The 20,342-nt window shown below is 39.5% G+C and overlaps 2 protein-coding genes across 4 annotated transcripts in view; one reads left to right on the top strand and one right to left on the bottom strand.

Moving 5' to 3' along the window:
• LOC139744454 (poly(U)-binding-splicing factor PUF60-like) overlaps positions 1-20,342 on the top strand; it is a 56,226-nt gene that overhangs the window by 11,918 nt on the left and 23,966 nt on the right. For all 3 annotated transcript variants that reach the window (XM_071654890.1, XM_071654892.1, XM_071654891.1), the window contains one exon: positions 886-1,158. In XM_071654890.1, the coding sequence (XP_071510991.1) occupies positions 886-1,158 (273 nt within the window). The remainder of the gene's footprint in view (positions 1-885; positions 1,159-20,342) is intronic.
• On the bottom strand, positions 5,418-9,516 carry LOC139744436 (uncharacterized). The gene is made up of 6 exons (XM_071654873.1): positions 9,410-9,516; positions 8,490-8,706; positions 7,886-8,044; positions 7,492-7,611; positions 6,876-7,127; positions 5,418-5,906 (listed from the first exon to the last, which is right to left on the bottom strand). Exons 1-6 carry the CDS (start codon positions 9,514-9,516, stop codon positions 5,418-5,420), a joined length of 1,344 nt encoding a protein of 447 aa, XP_071510974.1.

Below are 20,342 nucleotides of genomic sequence, written 5' to 3'. Positions count from 1 at the left end.
AAGGGAAAATTTGTTTATCTGTTTTTGCTCGTCAAATTCAATCAAATGGAGATTGTTAGTGGTCTATTGTCGAAAAATATTTTTTGTAATACTCTACTTACACAGGGCTTCACATAAGCTCTGGCCGGGAGCCACTAAGATTCATGTCAGGTCACCAAATTTCCAAATGATTATCTTTTGGTGGCCCAATCGGATACCCAAGATTCAAATGGATTGTAATGTTTCCATTTATTTTGGGCCACAACATTTCTTTGTCGGGCCACAAAATTTCAGATTAAAAGATTTTAGTGGCCCGAATTTAGTGGGGCCGCTGGAGAAAAAAGTTCAGTGTTGAACCCTGATATAAGATGGAATAAAAGCAATTATGCTTACCATCTTGTAAAGAAGCAATTAAAACCATAGATTACCGACAATCTGATGCTCCCTTGCAGTACAATAAAGATGTTCTATATGCAGTGGGTTCAAGTTAGACCTCTCAGAGGATTTCTCTTTATCTTCATCCGACCAGTTTTCAATTTACATGTGATGTCAATGACAAATCACATGCATTTTGAGTTATAAGCATTTTCAAGTTTTAACAAAGGCACTTTGGACCATAGTCCAAAAGCCAGAAGTCGTGCTACATTTGCTTGCATGAAGGCAGAAGGTACATGAGTACCCGAATTATTTTGTATGACATGCACTATATGCAGCAAACTTCTTACCTACAAGATTGCTCTGACTTCTTTGTCAGTAGTATGTATTTTTTATTTATTTATTTTTTTTTTAAGGGAGAGTTCATGATAAATGATATCATCTTCCATGATACGAGTAACTTGGCTTCTGGTGGTGTCCACTCAACAACATGCTGGCAATTCACTATTTTTTTTTTTTTCTTTGTCACAGCAAATGTCCAATCTTCAAATGCAAGCCCAGCGACAGCGTGCCATTGCCCTGATGTGCCGGGTGTATGTCGGCTCCATCAGCTTTGAGCTGAAGGAGGACACCATCAGGCAAGCTTTCCAGCCGTTCGGCCCCATCAAGTCCATCAACATGTCTTGGGATCCCATCACCATGAAGCACAAGGGTTTCGCCTTCGTCGAATATGACCTGCCCGAGGCAGCCCAGCTGGCCCTGGAGCAAATGAACGGTGTCATGATTGGAGGTCGCAACATCAAGGTGAGTGGGGTGGGGGGGTGACGGGAGGCAGCAAGGAGGACTTCTCAAAAGCATTGCCCTTACCTCATATGATGACAAGGGGAAGGATGGTAGTGGTGGATGATATTTTTACATACAGTTGAACCTCTCGTATCCGGACAAGTCGGGACCGGGGCTCATCCGGATAAGAGATTTGGCCGGATACAGGAGACTCAATGCTTTATACATGTACATATACATTCACATGTACTGAAGTACAGTATCCGTCACAATAAAGTTTCACTTCTAACGTTAGCTAACGGAGATTATCGTTAGCTAACGTTAGCTAACGGAGCCGCCGGGAAGTCGGCTAACGTTAGCTATCGATAACTAACGTTAGCTGACTAACGTTAGCTATCGATACCTAACGTTAGCTATCGATAGTAGCTAACGTTTGCTCATACAATAGACTGTCTAGCTAACGTTTGACGAAGACATCCGTCTTTTCGGAGTTTTTGTTTTACCATTACCTACCCCCGGGCCCCGCGGTCCTTCTCTCCGAGCTCCGTAGACACAAGGACGGAGAGGCCGATATGTATGATAGTTGGCAACGCTGTATAAAGGCAAGGGGATGCATCACGTTGTCCCTCTCGCCTACCCTCTAGCTAACGTTACCGCTACGGACGTGAAGGGTGAGGATCACAGTCCTCGATACCATCGGCAATGTATAATTCACATGCTTTTAGATCGGTAAAACGAATCTTATTTTCATATCATAAACACATCACGCTCACCAGCTGTTTGAAAACAGTCGAATATTTGGGCAGGGAGGATGGAAGTTTAGCTACCATCTCGCGCTCGTCGACACCCGTTCGCAAACTCGTAACTCGTGATGCATTCGCATACTACATCATTCAGCAGCTATATACACGAGTGCACTGTATATTCTTTTATTTTAATTTGGTAGTCATGTAGCATAGAAGCGCACGTGCGTGCTCTACTTTCTCCCCACAGAACTTTTGTACAGTTGTGATTACGATTTCCCTCGTTGTACTACTAAGTATGTGTTGCTGGCTAGCTAAGCTGCGCATACAGTATACCATGACGTGATGCTGGTACAGCCCCCCGCACGCGCGTCCGCTTGTACACGTTGTCAATTGCACGGAACTCTCATTGTATACAGTACTAGTAACTGTGTACTGTCCAACCAGGGAGGTACTCTCTCACACCTCACTGGTCCAACTCTTGGGTGAAAACTGATAACGGGCGAATCGGTTTCCGTTAGAGCATCCAACGTAATTATGTACAGTATGTCCAATATGTATTGCAGTACTGTGGAGGGTGAAACCGTATCTAATCTGGTGTGTGCATGTGTAGAGTTCCGTGTGCAAGCAACCTCATCAACGTTAGGACTAAAAACGTTCGGCCCAACCATGGAGCTATGCTTTGGGTGAAAAGCGGCAGTTCGGCAGACCGATATGGAGTGATTATCGCCGATTTTATTTTAACATTTTTTTTTTTCTGTCTACTCTGGTATTTTCCAATGTCGTTTCCGATCTTCAATGTGTGATCGGCAAGCTTTATTTTAGCTATGGCATTTCTCTCTCTCTCTCTCTCTCTCTGAGAAGGTATCGAAACGTAGCTGAGCGTCTTTGCTCTAGACTACGGTCCCGTAATTTTGAAATGATCTACCTTCTCAATGTGCCCATTTGTTTTGTTTTGTTTTTTTCTATATACGATCGCCCAGCTTTTAAACGTGTTTAAGCTAGTATTTAAACGACATCATTATATTTGCAGTTTGTCGATTATTCTAGTGTGACATTCATTGTATGCGCGCAGATGTATAAACTTTACACTAAATGTGCGTAGCATGTTGTTCTAATCAACTATACGAATTATGCAGGCTATATTATATTAGAATGACTAAGGCTCACTTTAAATCGCAAATAGTAATGTTTATACCTATACTGAGACTAAAAAAACCCCTGTAATTTTGCCTTTCCTATTAAACATACAAGTTAGTGGCTTGTATGAAATACAAAATCCACTCACTAACGTAAGCTAACAGAGCAGAGACAAAACTGCATGTCTACTGGGTACCCAGCGAAATTTCTCTGTGTATTCGGGAAATACAATGGGCTTTATTTACCACGAGGTTTTTGTTTCATGCATGAACGTATGAATAGCAAAATGCCGATGTTGATACTTGTAAAATATTTTAGGATGCATGTTACAGAACAAGCACTGACACGCTTCATCGAGCTTGGGACTGGAGAATAGGTTAGCTAACGTGAGCTAACGTTAGCTAACGTTAGAGTAGAGAGACAGGACTGCATGTCTGTCCCGGGTATTAAACCAGCGAGTTTTTTTCTGTGTAATACAATTGTATTCTGAAACTACATTCACTACGATGTTTTGAATCATTTATTAAAAAAGAAAAAATAGAGAGAGAAAGAGAGAGAGAGAGGAGAGAAAGAGATAAGTAGGGAGAGAGGGGAGAAACGCAATAAAATCACAAAAAGAAACGAAACACTTTCGCCGATTTGCATAGCGAGTCACTGATTCAAAACAAAATGAAATAAATTGCACACGTTCAAATATTCAATAACATACTTTATTATCATCTCATACGTTCATTATACGATTGCATCATCTTTTTCTAAGAAGGTATCGAAGCATAATCCATTTGCCATCTAATGACTATGCGTTTAGTTATAAACCTTTTGTATGAGTTAAATCTCTGAGGTCCCTTCATTTTAGAATTAATTCATCCTCTCAATATGAACCAAACTTTTATTTATCAACGATCGCGCAGTTTTGAAAGCGTTAGATTGTTTGCAATTTGTATGTATTATAAATTTGCCGACATTCGTTTATGCGCGTGGTGTAACGGTATATGCTAAACGTGCGTAACTTTGTTCTATTCAACTCCGTTCAAACATTCAATAACATACTTTATTATCATCCCATAAGTTCATGATACGATTGTATAATCTTTTTCTGAGAAGGTATCGAAGCATAATCCATTTGACATCGTGTCGTCTCTATGCATTTAGTTATGAACCTTTTCTATGAGTTAAATCTCTGTGGTCCCTTTATTTTGAAATTAATTCATCCTCTCAATAATGTACCCAACGTTTATTTATCAACGATCGCACAGTTTTTTTAAAAGCGTTAGACTGTTTATAATTTCCGAAGAAATATAACTATATCAATTTGCACATTCAGTTATGCGCGTAACTGTTATATGCTAAACGTGCGTAACTTTGTTTTGTACAACTCCTTTAGTTAAGAGCAATAATAGTTTCAAGTTCCACGCAGTTGCTATAGCTGTTAATCTTACAATTATTACTAGTAGAAAGATTGGATATTACAAAGGCTCAATATTAATGGCAAATACGAATGTTAAGACTTTCACTAAGAAAAAGAAAATTATTCTTTTTGCTTGTTCTCTTAAACATTTATATGTAGGTTAATGAAAAACAAAGAGCACAGTCATTAGCTAACGTCGGCTAAAGTAAGATAGACTTAATTTGTACTGCCATGATACCCAGCGAGTGTAATACAATGTACAGTATTTGTACTGAATTCTCAGCCGTCATTCGCCACTATCTTATTCGTTATCTTATCGTGCATAGAAGTAGAAGATATGACGATGTTGAGTGTTTCACTGTGCATGTACCAGAACAAGTAGTGCTCGCTTCAATATAAAATGCCAATAATGTTACTGCTTGAGACCAGACAATAACACGGGATGTTTAAGCAGGGCCTTCCTCGTTTGAGCGAGGTTAAGTAAATATTGTGTGTATTTGATGAAGTGTAAAGATTGTCATCATATGTCTTTCATAGATAGCCTATAGGGGGCCTACATAACTGTATGTAAGAATATCCACAAACACATACACACACACACACACACACACACACACACACACACACAAACACACAACAAAACGATGTAAGAGAAATAAAACACAACCTCGCCGACACAGTCTCATTCATCGACCTGGTGGAGTTATTGAACAAAAGCAAAACAAACTTACACAGGTTCCATGATCCACTAACATACTGGTTTATTAACATCACAGTAATAATAATTATGGTGAACTATTTACATAATTATATGTACAATAAACGTCGAACAGTCGAACAATCAATGCGTATACGTCAAAGCTTTTAGGGCGTCCTTCACTCCCTACTCAAGTGTTTTTAGTACTGGCGTCCTGCTGCTGCCTTCTCCTTCTTCGTCTTCCTCGAACAATCGATGCGTACGTCAAAGCTTTTACGGCGTCCTTCACTCCCTACTGGCGTCCTGCTGCTGCCTGCGCCTTCTTCCTCTTCATGCGCAGGTAGCGCGAGCGACCGTCAATGGCATCCACTGCTGCCCTCCACACCATGTCCCTCTGACACCTGGGCGCTGGACAAACCCTAAAGAAAGCCTCCTGCAGCAGAAGGACACGCGCAGGGTCCAACTGCCCTCCCTTCAGCCCGCTTACACATACATTGTCCATCCGCTCTTCGTCGGTGAAAAGCGCCGCCGCCAGTCTTCGGGCCACCTCACGCGCGTCGTGGGCCACGGAACGGAGTTCCGCGAGGAGGTCCTCCGATACCCCCTCTGGTTTGTCGAGTCCTGCTGCGGTGGCCCCGCGCTTCCTGACTTGCGTCCTCGGCAGTCCGCTGTCCGGCGATGATGGCGGTGACGATGTAGGGGAGACAGACGCTGCTTGGGGGGTAGAAGGAGTGGTGAAGTGTCGCTCCAATCTCCGCACGCGAGCTTCCAAGTCATCGTACTGCATTAGAAAGAAATAAAGAAAAGGAAAGGAAGGAATGCAGATAGAAAGAATTAAGATAAACACGGAATTACATTCAAGGAGACCTCCGCATGACTTAAAGATTTTCACATTTGAATAAAAAAAAAATTACTATACATTAATAATATTGAGGAAAGATTTTCAGAATTTTTGATAATTGGGACGACGAATAAGAATATCTTAAAAATTTAGAACAAATAGCTGTGAACAAGGGCGATGACATGGGAGAGTCACCAAAGGAATGCATGAGTTGGGGCTCAAGGAAGCAGAACAAAAGAAGAAGGCAAGCAGCATACACAGGTGAACTCGTAAGCAAGTGATATTGCAATTGAAGTACACTGCTATATTTTTGAAATATGCGAACCTCCTATGTCATCATCCTTATTCAGTGCACTTTATTCGAACCTCCTATGTCATCATCCTTATTCAGTGTACTTTATTTAAGGTATTTCAAAGTATTGTTTCTCTGCTCAAGAACCACAATAAATTTAACAACTCTGTACAGAGAGTCGTTGATGTATGTACTACATGATGTGAAATTATGAAAATCGTCTGGAATGCATGTATTCTTTAATTTTGCCTGTACACATTAATTCATTCAGGCATTATATTACTGTTAAAATGGTTTCTTTCGCGGTGGTTTTATTTTCTCGCTTTTCGCGCTTTGAGGTTGAACCGCGAATTTAACATCAGCGAAAATAATTTGAACCCGCTGTTTGTTACAACGCTATCATTACCGAACGTGAATTTAAACACACGCGAAAAGGTCGGCACCGGTTTTTTTGTATGTTGAGTATTTTAAGTGACTAATTGACGGATGTGTTTCTCATCTCTCAGAGACAGTTTACATTCAACCATGAACTGGTTGTATATTTTTCGGCGTTGCGATCAGGTCGTATTGTCGAATATCAGAATACAACTGTAGAAAATCTTATAAAAATGTATTACCTTCTTGCGTAGATCGTTGTTCTCCCTCTCGAGGTTGGCGTTCCTTTCTGTAAGGCGAACATTCTGCTCCAGCAACACCTGGTTGCCCAAGGCCTGCGGCAACTCGAAGGCAGGCTGGCCGTCCATGGCGTCCAACTGGACTTGGAGTGTCTGTACACCTTGGAGGAGTTCCTCGTCAGCGACTGGTGCAATCTGTTGTGGCGGAATCGGGGCGATCTCAGGTGGATCCTCCTCGGCCAGGACAGCAGCAGTCTGTGTGAAGAAAATCATAAATAGAAGATAGAAAATGATTATTACGCCTTTCTTCTGTTACCAGTCACCATCGAATAGAGATCTGTGTTGCATAAGAAATCAGAAATATAGGATAGAAAATGAGACTGCCTGAAATGTAGGTATCAATCGTGCTGCTTCGCAATTCCATATGGTAACCGTAATAAACAAGACATTATGATAGAATAGAGATGAATCCGGCTGTCATTAATACAGTAGTAACAATTTGCGACGAGCAAAAATACAATCGTGGGGCACTGTTAAGAAATTAAAGATCCTTATCGCTATGACAGGATGAATTCTTTTAAAACAACTACAACAGTACAGATGTCTGGGCGTATCGTACCTTCTTTGGCACATGCAGTCTGCGACGTGCTCCTTGTCCGCGTCCCCGACGACGTGGTTCTGCTGGTTCGGGTGCTGGTTCGGGTGCTGGTTCAGGTGCTGGGTCGCGTGCTAGTTCATCCTGTATAAGCATCAATAAACAATACCATGTTTCTTTATCAATATCAGTGAAAACGAAATCCCATCTCTTTAAGTATGTGAGTCATAAGTAGTTAGCTAGAACAACTTCTGTTACGGAATGATAGTATATACATACTGTACGTAAAACTGAGATGTTTTGAACAATTATGAACCAAAAAATTGACGTATCTTCTTTTGCGTATTAAAATACAAACAACAACAACGACACAAGATGACAGAAGTGTGTAGTTACAGGAGTATTCAATGACATTTACCTCGTCCACATCTTCCCAGTCGGTGTCATCACCCAGGCGATGAATCAGGAAATCCTCGTCACTTTCGCTGTCGCTGTCGGCATCGGCGTGTACCTCTTGCTCGGGCTCTGCCAAATGTTCGTACCGGAACTTTCGCTCAGGATACTCCGCTGATATCAGCTGAAAATAGAAAAGAATAAGTTAATACATTGATAGATATATACAGGCACATACTTCATTATTACGTATAATGTACATACATTAATAACTTGTGAGGTACAATACTGCAATCACAACTACTTCCGCTTGATGAATCTTGTTGAGAATGTGATTATGTCCGCATGGCGTCACGTATGAAAAATGATCCACAAAATTGCCTAAAATATTTCGTGTGCATGCTATAACCGTTCTCTCTTACTCGGTGTGTTTAGACGCATATTCAAGGCCTCCATTTGCATGTCGAAGCAACAGTGTAATCAATGTTCAATCAATCTTCCAAGTTTAGGGATAAGATTTTCCGTTATTCACTGAATGCCATCCTGGTTTGTAGCTGATTTCAACTTTGATTTTTATTTTGATCTTCATGTTTACAAAAAAGGACAAACAATTTTCAATACTTTCTTACCTCGGCGTTGAAGGGATCATTGATGCTCACATGCAGCACTTCGCCTCTCGAGCCGTCGACCTTCAGTACCTGCACCAGATCGTTGACCTGGAGAGTTGTTGGTTCCGCCGTTGGCCAGTGTAGCGCAGAGTTCAGCTTAGGCCTCCTGGATGGCAACACGGGTGGCCGAACATGCTCGTGCCCAAGGAATGACGGCTCACCCGCATAGTTGGTCCACCTACAAAACATAATGTGAGAGAAGAATTCAAATATGATTATCTCAAAGAGAAAGGAACAATTAGGGCCCATCAGCAGCATAATGCAAATGCTAAAACAATTACAAAAGAAAAGACACTGTGAAATGAATGAAGATATAGACTTTATAACTATTCCTCGGGTACTCGGGCTAGTTGATATACAAAATTGTAAGCTAACTTTTATTGTCTTGGCTATATAAATTATGACTGACTACCAGATGCTACTAGACGTAATGAATTCATGTTTCAATACGGTTGGATGTAAGAAATAATTTCTTTGATGCCTGTGCTGTCGTTATGCTTCACACATTCAGGCCATAGTCATGAACGTGATCATCATTGCTTGTTGCTTGAAATGAACGTTTCTTCATGATATTTACTGTGTTGTCGGACCGTCAGACGTATCTTAGGGCATCAGACTCTTTTATATAAATCAAGGAATAGTGCATATAATATATCCGTGGTTTGTTGGAGAAACATATCGGCAGTATAATTAATGTAATTACTGCTGGGAGTTAATATAGGCGAATTGTGGATGCATCTTGTACTAACCAAAGACAGCACTAACAACATTTCTTCCTAGAAGAAGTCGAGAAAACAACAATATGTAACGACCAACATGGTTACTACTGCTTGATCAAAAGAAGTGAACACGAAGAAGTAGAAACCTCGGAAAATACTTGCCTGACTTTGACTGTATCCACGTCCTCGTGCAACACTGTTGCTGCTAGCCAAAGTCCACAATCGGGGTCGAGGGCCTGCACAGCACGCTTCGATGGCTGTCGGGGCATGGTGGTGAGCCACAGGAAGTTAATTCGAAATTAACTAAGACTCACGATCGGAAACGAAGTGAGTAATACTAAATTATTCGAAAAGTATGCAAGAGCAAGTGAAGAGAATATCGCGTTGTATGAAGAAATGCAGTGAGGAATAAGTAAACCGATGATGTTGCGTTGAATCTCAGAAGAGTGGCATGAGGTGTAAATTAACACCCTTTATATCATGGCCAGGTCTTCCCTAAATCTTGATTTCTATTCGTCAATTATTTATCCAATAAGGGTATTTCGGCAAATATGAAAGGATGATGGAGACAAGCTTACCGAAACGTTGAGATACAGTAGCTGCTTTTCAGGACCAATCTTATATCCACGAAAGAATACATGGCGCTCTCTTTGAAACCATCCACCTTGTCAAAGATTAAGACCTCATTGTCTCCGATCACGCAATGATGATGCCACTTCAAGATGCGCGATGAGGACAATTCGAATCGTGGCGAACGTTCGTTGACGAACAATGGAAACCTCGGCAAGCGGGAGGGGCAGCGAACAAAGGATTGTCTTAATGACTTGCTATGGAGCTTCTCTGTGACAGGAAGAGAGAGTGACAATGGATGTCACCTGTCACGTTCCAGGGATGATGAAATGGAATGTACTGAGTAATATTTTTTGGAACTTTTCGCTTACTCAGTATTTATGTTTGTTTGTTTTTTATACATACCGAGGGAATAGCAAATGTACATAGAGAGAGTGAAACGTTAGTTTTCATCGGTGAGCACGATTATCAATTTAATTAATCTCATGGGCAAGGTAAAGTCTTATCAAGGTTTATTTACCACGAAGCTGCGCAGAATATATACGTACCTTCTTCTGTAGTTTTTTTCTCTCACCACATGAGATTTTCATTCGATTAAATAGTAGCAAAGCGATCATTCAAGGTCTAGCGGATTTGAATGATTACCGAGATCAATACACTGTCGAATTGCAAAATGTCAACTTTTCATAAGCATTAATGTACATTCATTATACTGTATTTGTATACACGACTTTAACGGCTTATACTATATCACGAATACGGACCTTGTGCATGGCTGAGGCAATTATTTACATCAGTGAGACTGCAATTTAGATACCATACATCGAGAAATCCGAAAAATAAAGAGAGAGAGATAGAGGGAGAGGGAGAGAGCCGGGATGGGGGGGGGGGGGGGGGGGGGGGGTGGGGGAGAAGGAAACATTCATGTCACTTCAGCTTTCCAGACTAACATCACACGTTACAACATTAGTGTTCGAATGTCTTGCACAATCTGTTCAGAACACTAGAAGTATTCGTAGGCCTACCGTATAAGCATATTCGGTACATCGTGATATTCTACACATTTATTGTAATTTGATTGACGAGGAAAGACGCATTCGAGACTTTTCTGACGATGCTTATGATCGCCGCGTCATGATTATAAAGTAGTCGAATAGATGCAGGTAAGAAATTGACCTTTGTGTGTGTTTTTGTGTCGTACCTGTTCATTTTCTTTTTTTATGTGACTGTTGAGTCGTAGTCTTCATTGAGATTCCATTGGAAGTGCGGAAACTCTATCACTTGGCATACTCTTACAATTGTAGAAGAGGTTAAAAAAACACACATCAGAACATGTCTTAAATATTGGACCCCCTCCTCAACATCACGAACAGATTTTCAGTCTTTCATCATCTGTCAAACACACGACATCGTTGTTTCAATCTCGGGTTGTAACAACCGTTGCGGAGAAAGAAATACTGAAACAGACTCTTTAAAAAGAATATGCGTAGTCACAATCCATGTAGGCCTGCATTCATTTCATAATATGAGCGTTATAATGAAAACAAAAAGATTACACGGTTATACACTATAAATTGCCACCACCTCCCACGCATAGCACACGCACACGCACAAAACACATACACACACACACACACACACGTGCGCGCGCATACACCTACAAACCCATACAAATACACACACACACACACAAAAGTCTTCTCTTAATCCGTCAAGTGCAAAACACATTAATGCATGCGGATTTACAAGTATTATTTCTGTCTTTTCGCAATATAACTCTTTTCCACAACACAACTGAGCCATCAAGTCATGTAACCCTGCCTCACTTTCGAAGCAAAATCTAAGTTGCCAAGGACCGGTTTGAGGAATGTGCTTTCGACCCGTCTTCTGTTGTTGTTGTTGGGTTTTATTGTTTTCTTTTTTTTTGTTGTTTTCTTTTTTTTTTGTCTACGCTGGACAATAGTCGATGTTCGGGTGATGCGCGAAAAAACTCCTTTGAAATCGGCAGACCTTTTCGTACAAGTGCTGTTTTTCGTTTCCTTTGTTTGCCGACCGAACGTAATCAGCTGGCCCCAGTAATGACAGATTATGATGAGTTATACATTGAGTTAGACTTTGGATGATCTTGATGGGGGATATCTGCAGTGAATGACAAGGGAAGACGCCTTCGCTTTTTTTTTTCTGTCGCTGTATATACCAGATCATCCTATTACGAAGTGAACGAGTGAATTGCAGGAAAAGGGAATATGGACAGACTTTCAACTTCAATTCTGTTGAACTTGTTCTTTGCGAAAGTGTAATAATTGAACATCTTGGTAATCATGTCCACGTTTATGATTTGAACATTTCGCAGAAATAATTTCCATTAGAAGCGAGAAGACATGCAGCACTTTGCCCATGTAGTTTATTGAAACTAGCTCCCTGTATCGCCATCCCTCGTGCCTCCTATAATAAAAAATAACAGACCGACGTGAAAAGAAATCACCAAGTATAATGGCTCTCACTGCTCCTTTTCGTAAGCATTTTTATTGTCGTAATCGTCGTGTCAGGAATATGCAGCTCCTGTTAATTTCCAAGGCACCGGACTTACATAACAAATTGCATGATGGAATTTTAGGTACAGCTTTGTAGAGACACGCCAAGATGTACACAGACCAACTGATACAAAGTATACTAATAGTGAAGTAAGCGAAATGAGAAAATGAAGTTTGCGCAATGACGGTGGGACGCATTGCAGTGTATAATAAATACTAGATACTTAACGTACTAGTTATGTATGTAGAACGCTCCGGGGAACTGAAATGCGCCGAAAGTGTAGTGTGTTTAATTCTATATGTTATTGTTAGTGGACAGACGGCGTGTTATACTAGAAAGAAAGAAAGAAAGAAGGAAAGGAATAGGACATTACTCCACTGCTCATGTGGTTACATGTAGCCCTGACATTGGTTGCTGGTGAATTTTAATTGTCTAACAATGACATCAAGCATTACATTATGAGCAATAATTATGCATGTCTTGTACTGTCAGCGCAGAACACTAGGTACACATTGTACTAGTATAGTTATGGCAATCACTTTGCTATATAATCTTGACGTTTCACTATTAAAGGACAAGTTCACCTTCATAAACATAAGGATTGAGAGAATGTAGCAATATTAGTAGAACACATCATTGAAATTTTGAGGAAAATCAGACAATCCGTTCAAAAGTTATGAATTTTTGAAGTTTTTGTGCAGTACCCGCTGGATGAGAAGACTACTGCAATGTATGAATAACTTAGATGTCACATGCGTACAACAATATAAGGAAAATATAAAGAGAATTTCACAAAATTCCATCTTTTGAAAAAAGTACACATTCCCCTGCCTCGTTACCGACAAATGTTATGGGTAATATCATTCCCCCTGCCTTTAGAAAGAGGCAAGTCAAGTGCCCTTTTATTATGCGAAAAAAGTGAAAATATGTTGAATTTTCTTTTACATTTTCTTTATACTGTTGTACGCATATGACTCACAAGCTGTAGTAGTCTCCTCATCCAGCGGTTCCAACACAAAAATTTAAAAAATTCATAACTTTTGCATCGATTGTCCAATTTTCCTCAAACTTTCACTGATGTGCTCTACTTATATTGTTGCATTTTCTCAATCCTTATGTTTATGAAGGTGAACTTGTCCTTTAAATTCCGTGTTGTTTCAGACATGCACACCTGCAGCTTGATGGTGAACCCGTGGCTGGGAATATGTCTACTGCTGTAAGAATTCGTCGCTGCATCTTTGTTTTAAGTCATAGCTAGAACAATTCGCAATTTCACACAGTATGACATTCGGTTGTAAGATTGATCAGTTTGATTTCATCAAGACGCTCCAATCTCTATCTATATCTCCATGAATCCCCCTCTCTTCTCCCTTTCTTCGTTCTCGTGCAAATGGTATATAATGCAGTATTATATTCATCACATTCTTTACCATTCCAAACGTTATCTTAATAACCTACTCGTGTGTAAGGAGTATATTTCATACATCCAGAACACGTGAGTGATAGTAGTCGCTAAAGCGAGCATTCTGTCTTTATTTTCCACAGCACTTCATAAATCGACCTTGCTTTCAAAGGACAATCAAGTTACCCTGTTCGTGCGCACTGCGAGGGATGGGCTTATCCGTCTTTTGTTACTTTTTATTTTGCCCGCGTTGTTGTCTATGTTCGTTCGGTGCGCGAAAATAATCCTTTGAAATCGGCAGATCTTTAATCAGTTTGCAAGTGTTGTGACTTTGCTTCTCTTTTTTAAAGTAATCCATGGAGCACCTATTTTGACTTTGGATGATCTTGCTACACGACATGTGCGTTCATTGACAAGAAAAGACTCCATCGAAAGTTTCTGACGCTGTATGTGTGCACTCTCAGATAATACTACGCCTATTGTTGAAGTGATCGAATGAATTTTTAGAAAGACAATTGTGAAATACTTCTAAATGTGGTTTATGTTTTGTTTATTCATTTAAAGAGGAATTGAACATCACTACATTTTTAAAATGTTATTGAGTTGAATAAGTGAAGAGACAACAAGACAACACCACTTTGCCCAGCTCATACCTCCCTGTGTTTGGTATATACTCAGTATTTCTTGCACCTTATGCTCCTGATACCCGTAAAAAAAGAGCAAAATGGAAAGTTGTATATCACCTATACAATGGCACCATTCTCCCATCTCTGTTAGCTTTTATTATTTTAATAGTTATTAGGCACTGTTGCTACTATGATTTTCCAAGGCTGTGGGCCTGTTAAACAGATTGCATGATGAAACTTTAGATACATTGTTGTAGACGTTAATGTGAACATGTCATAGATAGAGCGATCATCATTATGAAGGGAGACTATAGACGAAACTAACCAGACAGCAATGCGCACTGACGCAAAAAAGAAAAAGAAAAAAGAAACAGGGCTATGTCTGTTCAAACATATTTCAGTCTGTACTCAAACTATTTTCATAAAATACTCAAAGCATTTTTATAGAATATGTAGAACATTCCAAGGAAATGAAACACATTGACGTATATTCATTGATTGACAAGGAAAGACGCCTTCGAGATTTTCCGACCCCAGTCATGTGCTCACTAAGTCATAATAAGGAATCTGGAGGGATGCAAGCAGGAAAATTGAGGGAAAACTTTTTTCCCCCATTTCATCATCCTGAGACTTTAATGGATGCATGAAAATACGTCACTTGGCGCATTGCGTTATATATATATATATATATATATATATATACACACATATGTGTGTGTGTGTGTGTGTATGTGTGTGTGTGTTGAGAGTTCACGTATTAGCTCCACAGAAATGAAGAAATAAACTGGTAATGCCTCTTTTTTTTAAACTAAAGAATGAGTTTATTCGACTCGAATTTTCAGCGGCCTCCGCATTATTCAGGAATACCGGCAATGTCAAGACTCCTGAAGAAGGCGGAGGCCGCTGAAAAGTCGATTAGAATAAACTCATTCTTAAATATAAATATGACATATTGTATATTCTATCATATGTCTTGACCCCCCCCCCACCCAAAAAACCCCCCAAAAAACAAACAAACAAAACAAAACAAAACAAAACATCACGAAAATATTCCAAGATTTTGATCGTTTGCCATACTCACAGCATTGATGGTGCAATCTCGTGCTGTTACCAGTGTTGCGGAGATAAAGAGAAAGAATCAATATTTCTCTCTCTATCTCCCCCCCCCCCCCACCCCAAAAAATGAATAAAAAAAAATGCGTTAAAAAGTAGACGCACGTTACATTGCATGTTTGTGTTATAATATCATAATGGGGAAAAATAGCACTGGTGTCCCCACCCCCTAACACACGCACATCGACATTGTTTGCACCCCCTCTATACAATGTACTTTTTAATGTTCTATTCCTTCATGGATATGGCCGCGTATACCCGGCGGAGGATGCATTTGCTGTCACGTGAAGTGCGACGGTGCCAATCACAGCATACTTTTAGAAGACTAGTAAAGAATACCCTTCTTTGCAAATATTATGTTTAAACAATACCATTTGCATGGTTCTTACCTGCTGTCTTGCCCCAGGTTCACAGGTTTATTTTATCATATATACGTACACTACGTACAAAATACATAGCAGCGAGTCTTTCTATGTTAGTTGTTACCAGAATTGTCAATCTTGTACTACCATGATGTAGTGTATCCCTCTCCTTATCTCTTCCTCCCACTTTTCTTTCTTTTTCACTCCTTCTCTCATCTTTCTATCTATGAACAAATTGAACGCGCGTAATACATTTTTAATGATGTTTATGTACATAATACGTGTACGTTATCCATACTGGACGTCCCAGTCAAGCTTTTCATATAATATAGCTTATGACGACCCAGACAAAATGTGTAATATGTTTCATGTACAAACTATGTGCATATTTGTGAATAATGTATGTACAGTGTATATGCATTTTGTGAATAAATCAAATCAAATCAAATCAAATGAGGCGAGACTGGTGTCTTCGCGAAGCCATAATTCTACGAGACCACGTGGACGCCAGCGAAGCATCCACTTCCGTTGTTAGTAGTCTCGGCGCATCAGGCGTGTGGCTCAGGAGAGACATTCTCGCGGTTGTATAATGGCGTAGCAGCAGAGACAATGCAGTAGCTGCATCCTCCTCTAGTGATCACAATGTACAGCGTCAGACAATGTCAAAAGCGTCTTTCCTGTCAATCAACGCAGATATCCCGTACAAAGACCAGCCAAAGGTCAAAGGAGTCACTCACTGTAAAATTCCCTGGGCCAGCTAATTACGTTCGAAAATTACAATAAACAAAACAAAAGCCCTTGTATAAAAAAGTCTGCCGATTTCAAAGGACAAAATTTCGTGCATCGCCCGAACATCAACAACAGTCCAGCATGAACATACAAGAATCCAACCAAAAACAATAACAACAAAAGGTGGACTAACAGGCCAGCTCTCACGCAGGCCCTTAGATTTTGCTTCGAAAGTAAAGCAGGGTTACTAGACTTGATAGGTCGTTACTGAAATTGAATCATGAGGAGACAGAAATCCGTGGTAGAAACATTGTCATGTGAAGATGTAGATAGACCAACTGACACATAAAAGTAAGTAAATGTACATGTACTAACAATGAAGTAAGCGAACTGAGACAATGAAGTTTGCGCAATAACGGTGGAACACTTTAAAGGACAAGTTCACCTTCATAAACATAAGGATTGAGAGAATGTAGCAATATTAGTAGAACACATCATTGAAAGTTTGAGGAAAATCAGACAATCCGTTCAAAAGTTATGAATTTTTGAAGTTTTTGTGCAGTACCCGCTGGATGAGAAGACTACTGCAGTGTGTGAATAACTTAGATGTCACATGCGTACAACAATATAAGGAAAATGTAAAGAGAATTTCACAAAATTCCATCTTTTGAAAAAAGTACACATTCCCCTGACTCGTAACCGATAAATGTTATGGGTAATATTATTACCCCTGCCTTTAGAAAGAGGCAAGTCAATTGCTCTTTTATTATGCGAAAAAAGTGAAAATATGTTGAATTTTCTTTTATATTTCTTTATACTGTTGTACGCATATGACTCACAAGCTGTAGTAGTCTCCTCATCCAGCGGTTCCAACACAAAAATTTAAAAAATTCATAACTTTTGCATCGATTGTCCAATTTTCCTCAAACTTTCACTGATGTGTTCTACTCATATTGTTGCATTTTCTCAATCCTTATGTTTATGAAGGTGAACTTGTCCTTTAAGTGTATGCCAAGTCATGCTCATGGCGTATACTCAACGCAGTAATCTATGTAGAACACTCCGGGAAACTGAAATGCACTGACGTAAAAGTGTGCAGTATTTCATTTTATAACGTTAGTGATCCGGCGTATTATTATTAGAAAGAAAGGAAGAAATGAAACATCACTCCACTGTTCCATGTGGTACAATCATGTAGCCCTGAAATTGGCTGCTGGTTGATTTTGATTGTCTAACTACAACATCAATTTTTATGTTATTCAGCAATTACGCATGTCTTGTACTGTCAGCGCAGAACACTGTAGGTACTAGTATAGTTATGATAATCACTTCGCTATATCTTGACGTTTCACTATTAAATTCCGTGTTGTTTCAGACATGCACACCTGCAGCTTGATGGTGAACCCGTGGCTGGGAATATGTCTACTGCTGTAAGAATTCGTCGCTGCATCTTTGTTTTAAGTCATAGCTAGAACAATTCGCAATTTCACACAGTATGACATTCGGTTGTAAGATTGATCAGTTTGATTTCATCAAGACGCTCCAATCTCTATCTATATCTCCATGAATCCCCCTCTCTTCTCCCTTTCTTCGTTCTCGTGCAAATGGTATATAATGCAGTATTATATTCATCACATTCTTTACCATTCCAAACGTTATCTTAATAACCTACTCGTGTATAAGGAGTATATTTCATACATCAAGAACACGTGAGTGATAGTAGTCGCTAAAGCGAGCATTCTGTCTTTATTTTCCACAGCACTTCATAAATCGACCTTGCTTTCAAAGGACAATCAAGTTACCCTGTTCGTGCGCACTGCGAGGGATGGGCTTATCCGTCTTTTGTTACTTTTTATTTTGCCCGCATTGTTGTCGATGTTCGTTCGGTGCGCGAAAATAATCCTTTGAAATCGGCAGATCTTTAATCAGTTTGCAAGTGTTGTGATTTTGCTTTTTTTTTTTAAGTAATCCATGGAGCACCTATTTTGACTTTGGATGATCTTGCTACACGACATGTGCGTTCATTGACAAGAAATGACTCCTATCGAAAGTTTTTGACGCTGTATGTGTGCTTGTCAGGTAATACTACGCGTAATGTTGTTTAGTGATGGAGTGAATTATGAGGAAGACTATGTTAAAACACTTTTTGATTTGATTTATGTTCTATTTATCTCTACAAATTTTGCAAATTATGTTAACTAGTTGAATTAATGAAGAGAAAACAAGAAAATACCACTTTGCCCAGCTTTTATAACTACCTCCCTGTGTTGATACTCAGTATTTCTTGCGCCTTATGCTCCTGATACCCGAACAAAAAACAAAGAATAAAAAAAAAAGTTGTGTACCACCTATACAATGGCACCGCTTCCCTCTCTGTTAGCTTTTTTTTAATAGTTATATTAGGCACTGTTGCTACTGAGATTTTCCAAGGCAGTGGGCCTGTTAAACGGATTGAATGATGGAATTTTAGATACACCGTTGTAGACGCTAATGTGAACATAGATAGAGCCATCATCATAATGAGACTATAGACGAAACTAAACACAAGACAGCAATGCGCACTGACGTAAAGAAAAAAGGAAACAGGGCTCTGTCTGTTCAAACATATTTCAGTCTACTCAAACTATTTTTATAAAATAATAAAAGTATTCTTATAAAATATGTAGAACATTCCAAGGAACTGAAGCACATTGACGTAAAAGTGTATTTATTGATTGACAAGGAAAGACGCTTTCCAGATTTTCCGACCCCACATGTGCTCACGAAGTCATTAAAAGTAATCGGAGGGACGCAAGCAGGAAAATTGAGGAAAACCTTTTTCTTTTCCTTTTGTATATTATCATTTTTTTCTTATAAGCAATAAAAATGATCATCACTACAAACAATGTGCCTGTTCAGATGTCATCTTCCCCATCAGCAAGACGCTATCCATGGATGTGCAAAAACTACATCACTTGGCGTTTTGCATTTACACACACACACACACACTCACACACACATACACACACATGTGTGTATATATATATACATATTTATAAATATGCCTTGGTTCAAAGATTTTCATCGTTTGCCTATTCGTTGGCATATTTGTATCGTTTTGTATATTCGTTATATACCGCTCGTTGCAAGGGGAGGAAAAGACAAACTTAATCACCGAGCTCGAGGTACGTCATAACAAGTAAAATACTTAAGGAATGATGCGCGGCTCCTATTAAGAACTAAACATGGTCTTAGAATACATCAACAGCAGCAAACGCATGTTTCATATCTGCAGTCGGCTTCTGGGTACGTGACACTATCAGTATCCGACCGTATTGTATTGAAAATAGAGACACTTATTATACCGCACTGTTGCACTGCTTACAGAGGTCATAAATCGTCATGTACCATGCGCCGTATGTGGCCACGCCTGTTATTTTTTTTTAACAAAAAAAAAAGAAAAAAATAATAATGGGGGATAAGAAGATACATCCATCACAAGAAAGATGAAACCGGGACATTACCTTATAGAATATTTTCGAAGCATGATCTGAGACTGAAAAAAAACTCAGTTCTGTGAATAGGTAAACATAGCGAAAGTCGCGATCTATACAAAATAAACCGATGAGGTCTCAGGATGTTGTAAATACGCAATCATGACAATGAAATTATCGAGCGAATCTTGAGTCAGCATTATTGTTATTGTTGGTGTTGTTGTTTACACGCCTAATTTCTATGATTTCTTGTAAATTGGTCCCAACTCTGACTCTGGACATTAG

This window comes from Diadema antillarum, unplaced genomic scaffold (genome assembly GCF_040938485.1).
Source record: "Diadema antillarum isolate AM-2024a unplaced genomic scaffold, OU_Dant_1.0 seq00001176_RagTag, whole genome shotgun sequence".
In the NCBI taxonomy this organism is placed as follows: Eukaryota; Metazoa; Echinodermata; class Echinoidea; order Diadematoida; family Diadematidae; genus Diadema; species Diadema antillarum.
The sequence above is the reverse complement of the archived record's forward strand: the minus strand, read 5'-3'. Positions and strand labels throughout refer to the sequence as shown.

Coding starts and splice junctions, on each gene's coding strand:
- LOC139744436 (XM_071654873.1), bottom strand. CDS start 9,516: ATGCCCCGACAGCCATCGAAGCGTGCTGTGCAGGCCCTCGACCCCGAT. Junction 8,045..8,489: donor ATGATCCCTTCAACGCCGAG/GTAAGAAAGTAT, acceptor TTCTATTTTCAG/CTGATATCAGCGGAGTATCC. Junction 5,907..6,875: donor ACAACGATCTACGCAAGAAG/GTAATACATTTT, acceptor TTTCTAATGCAG/TACGATGACTTGGAAGCTCG.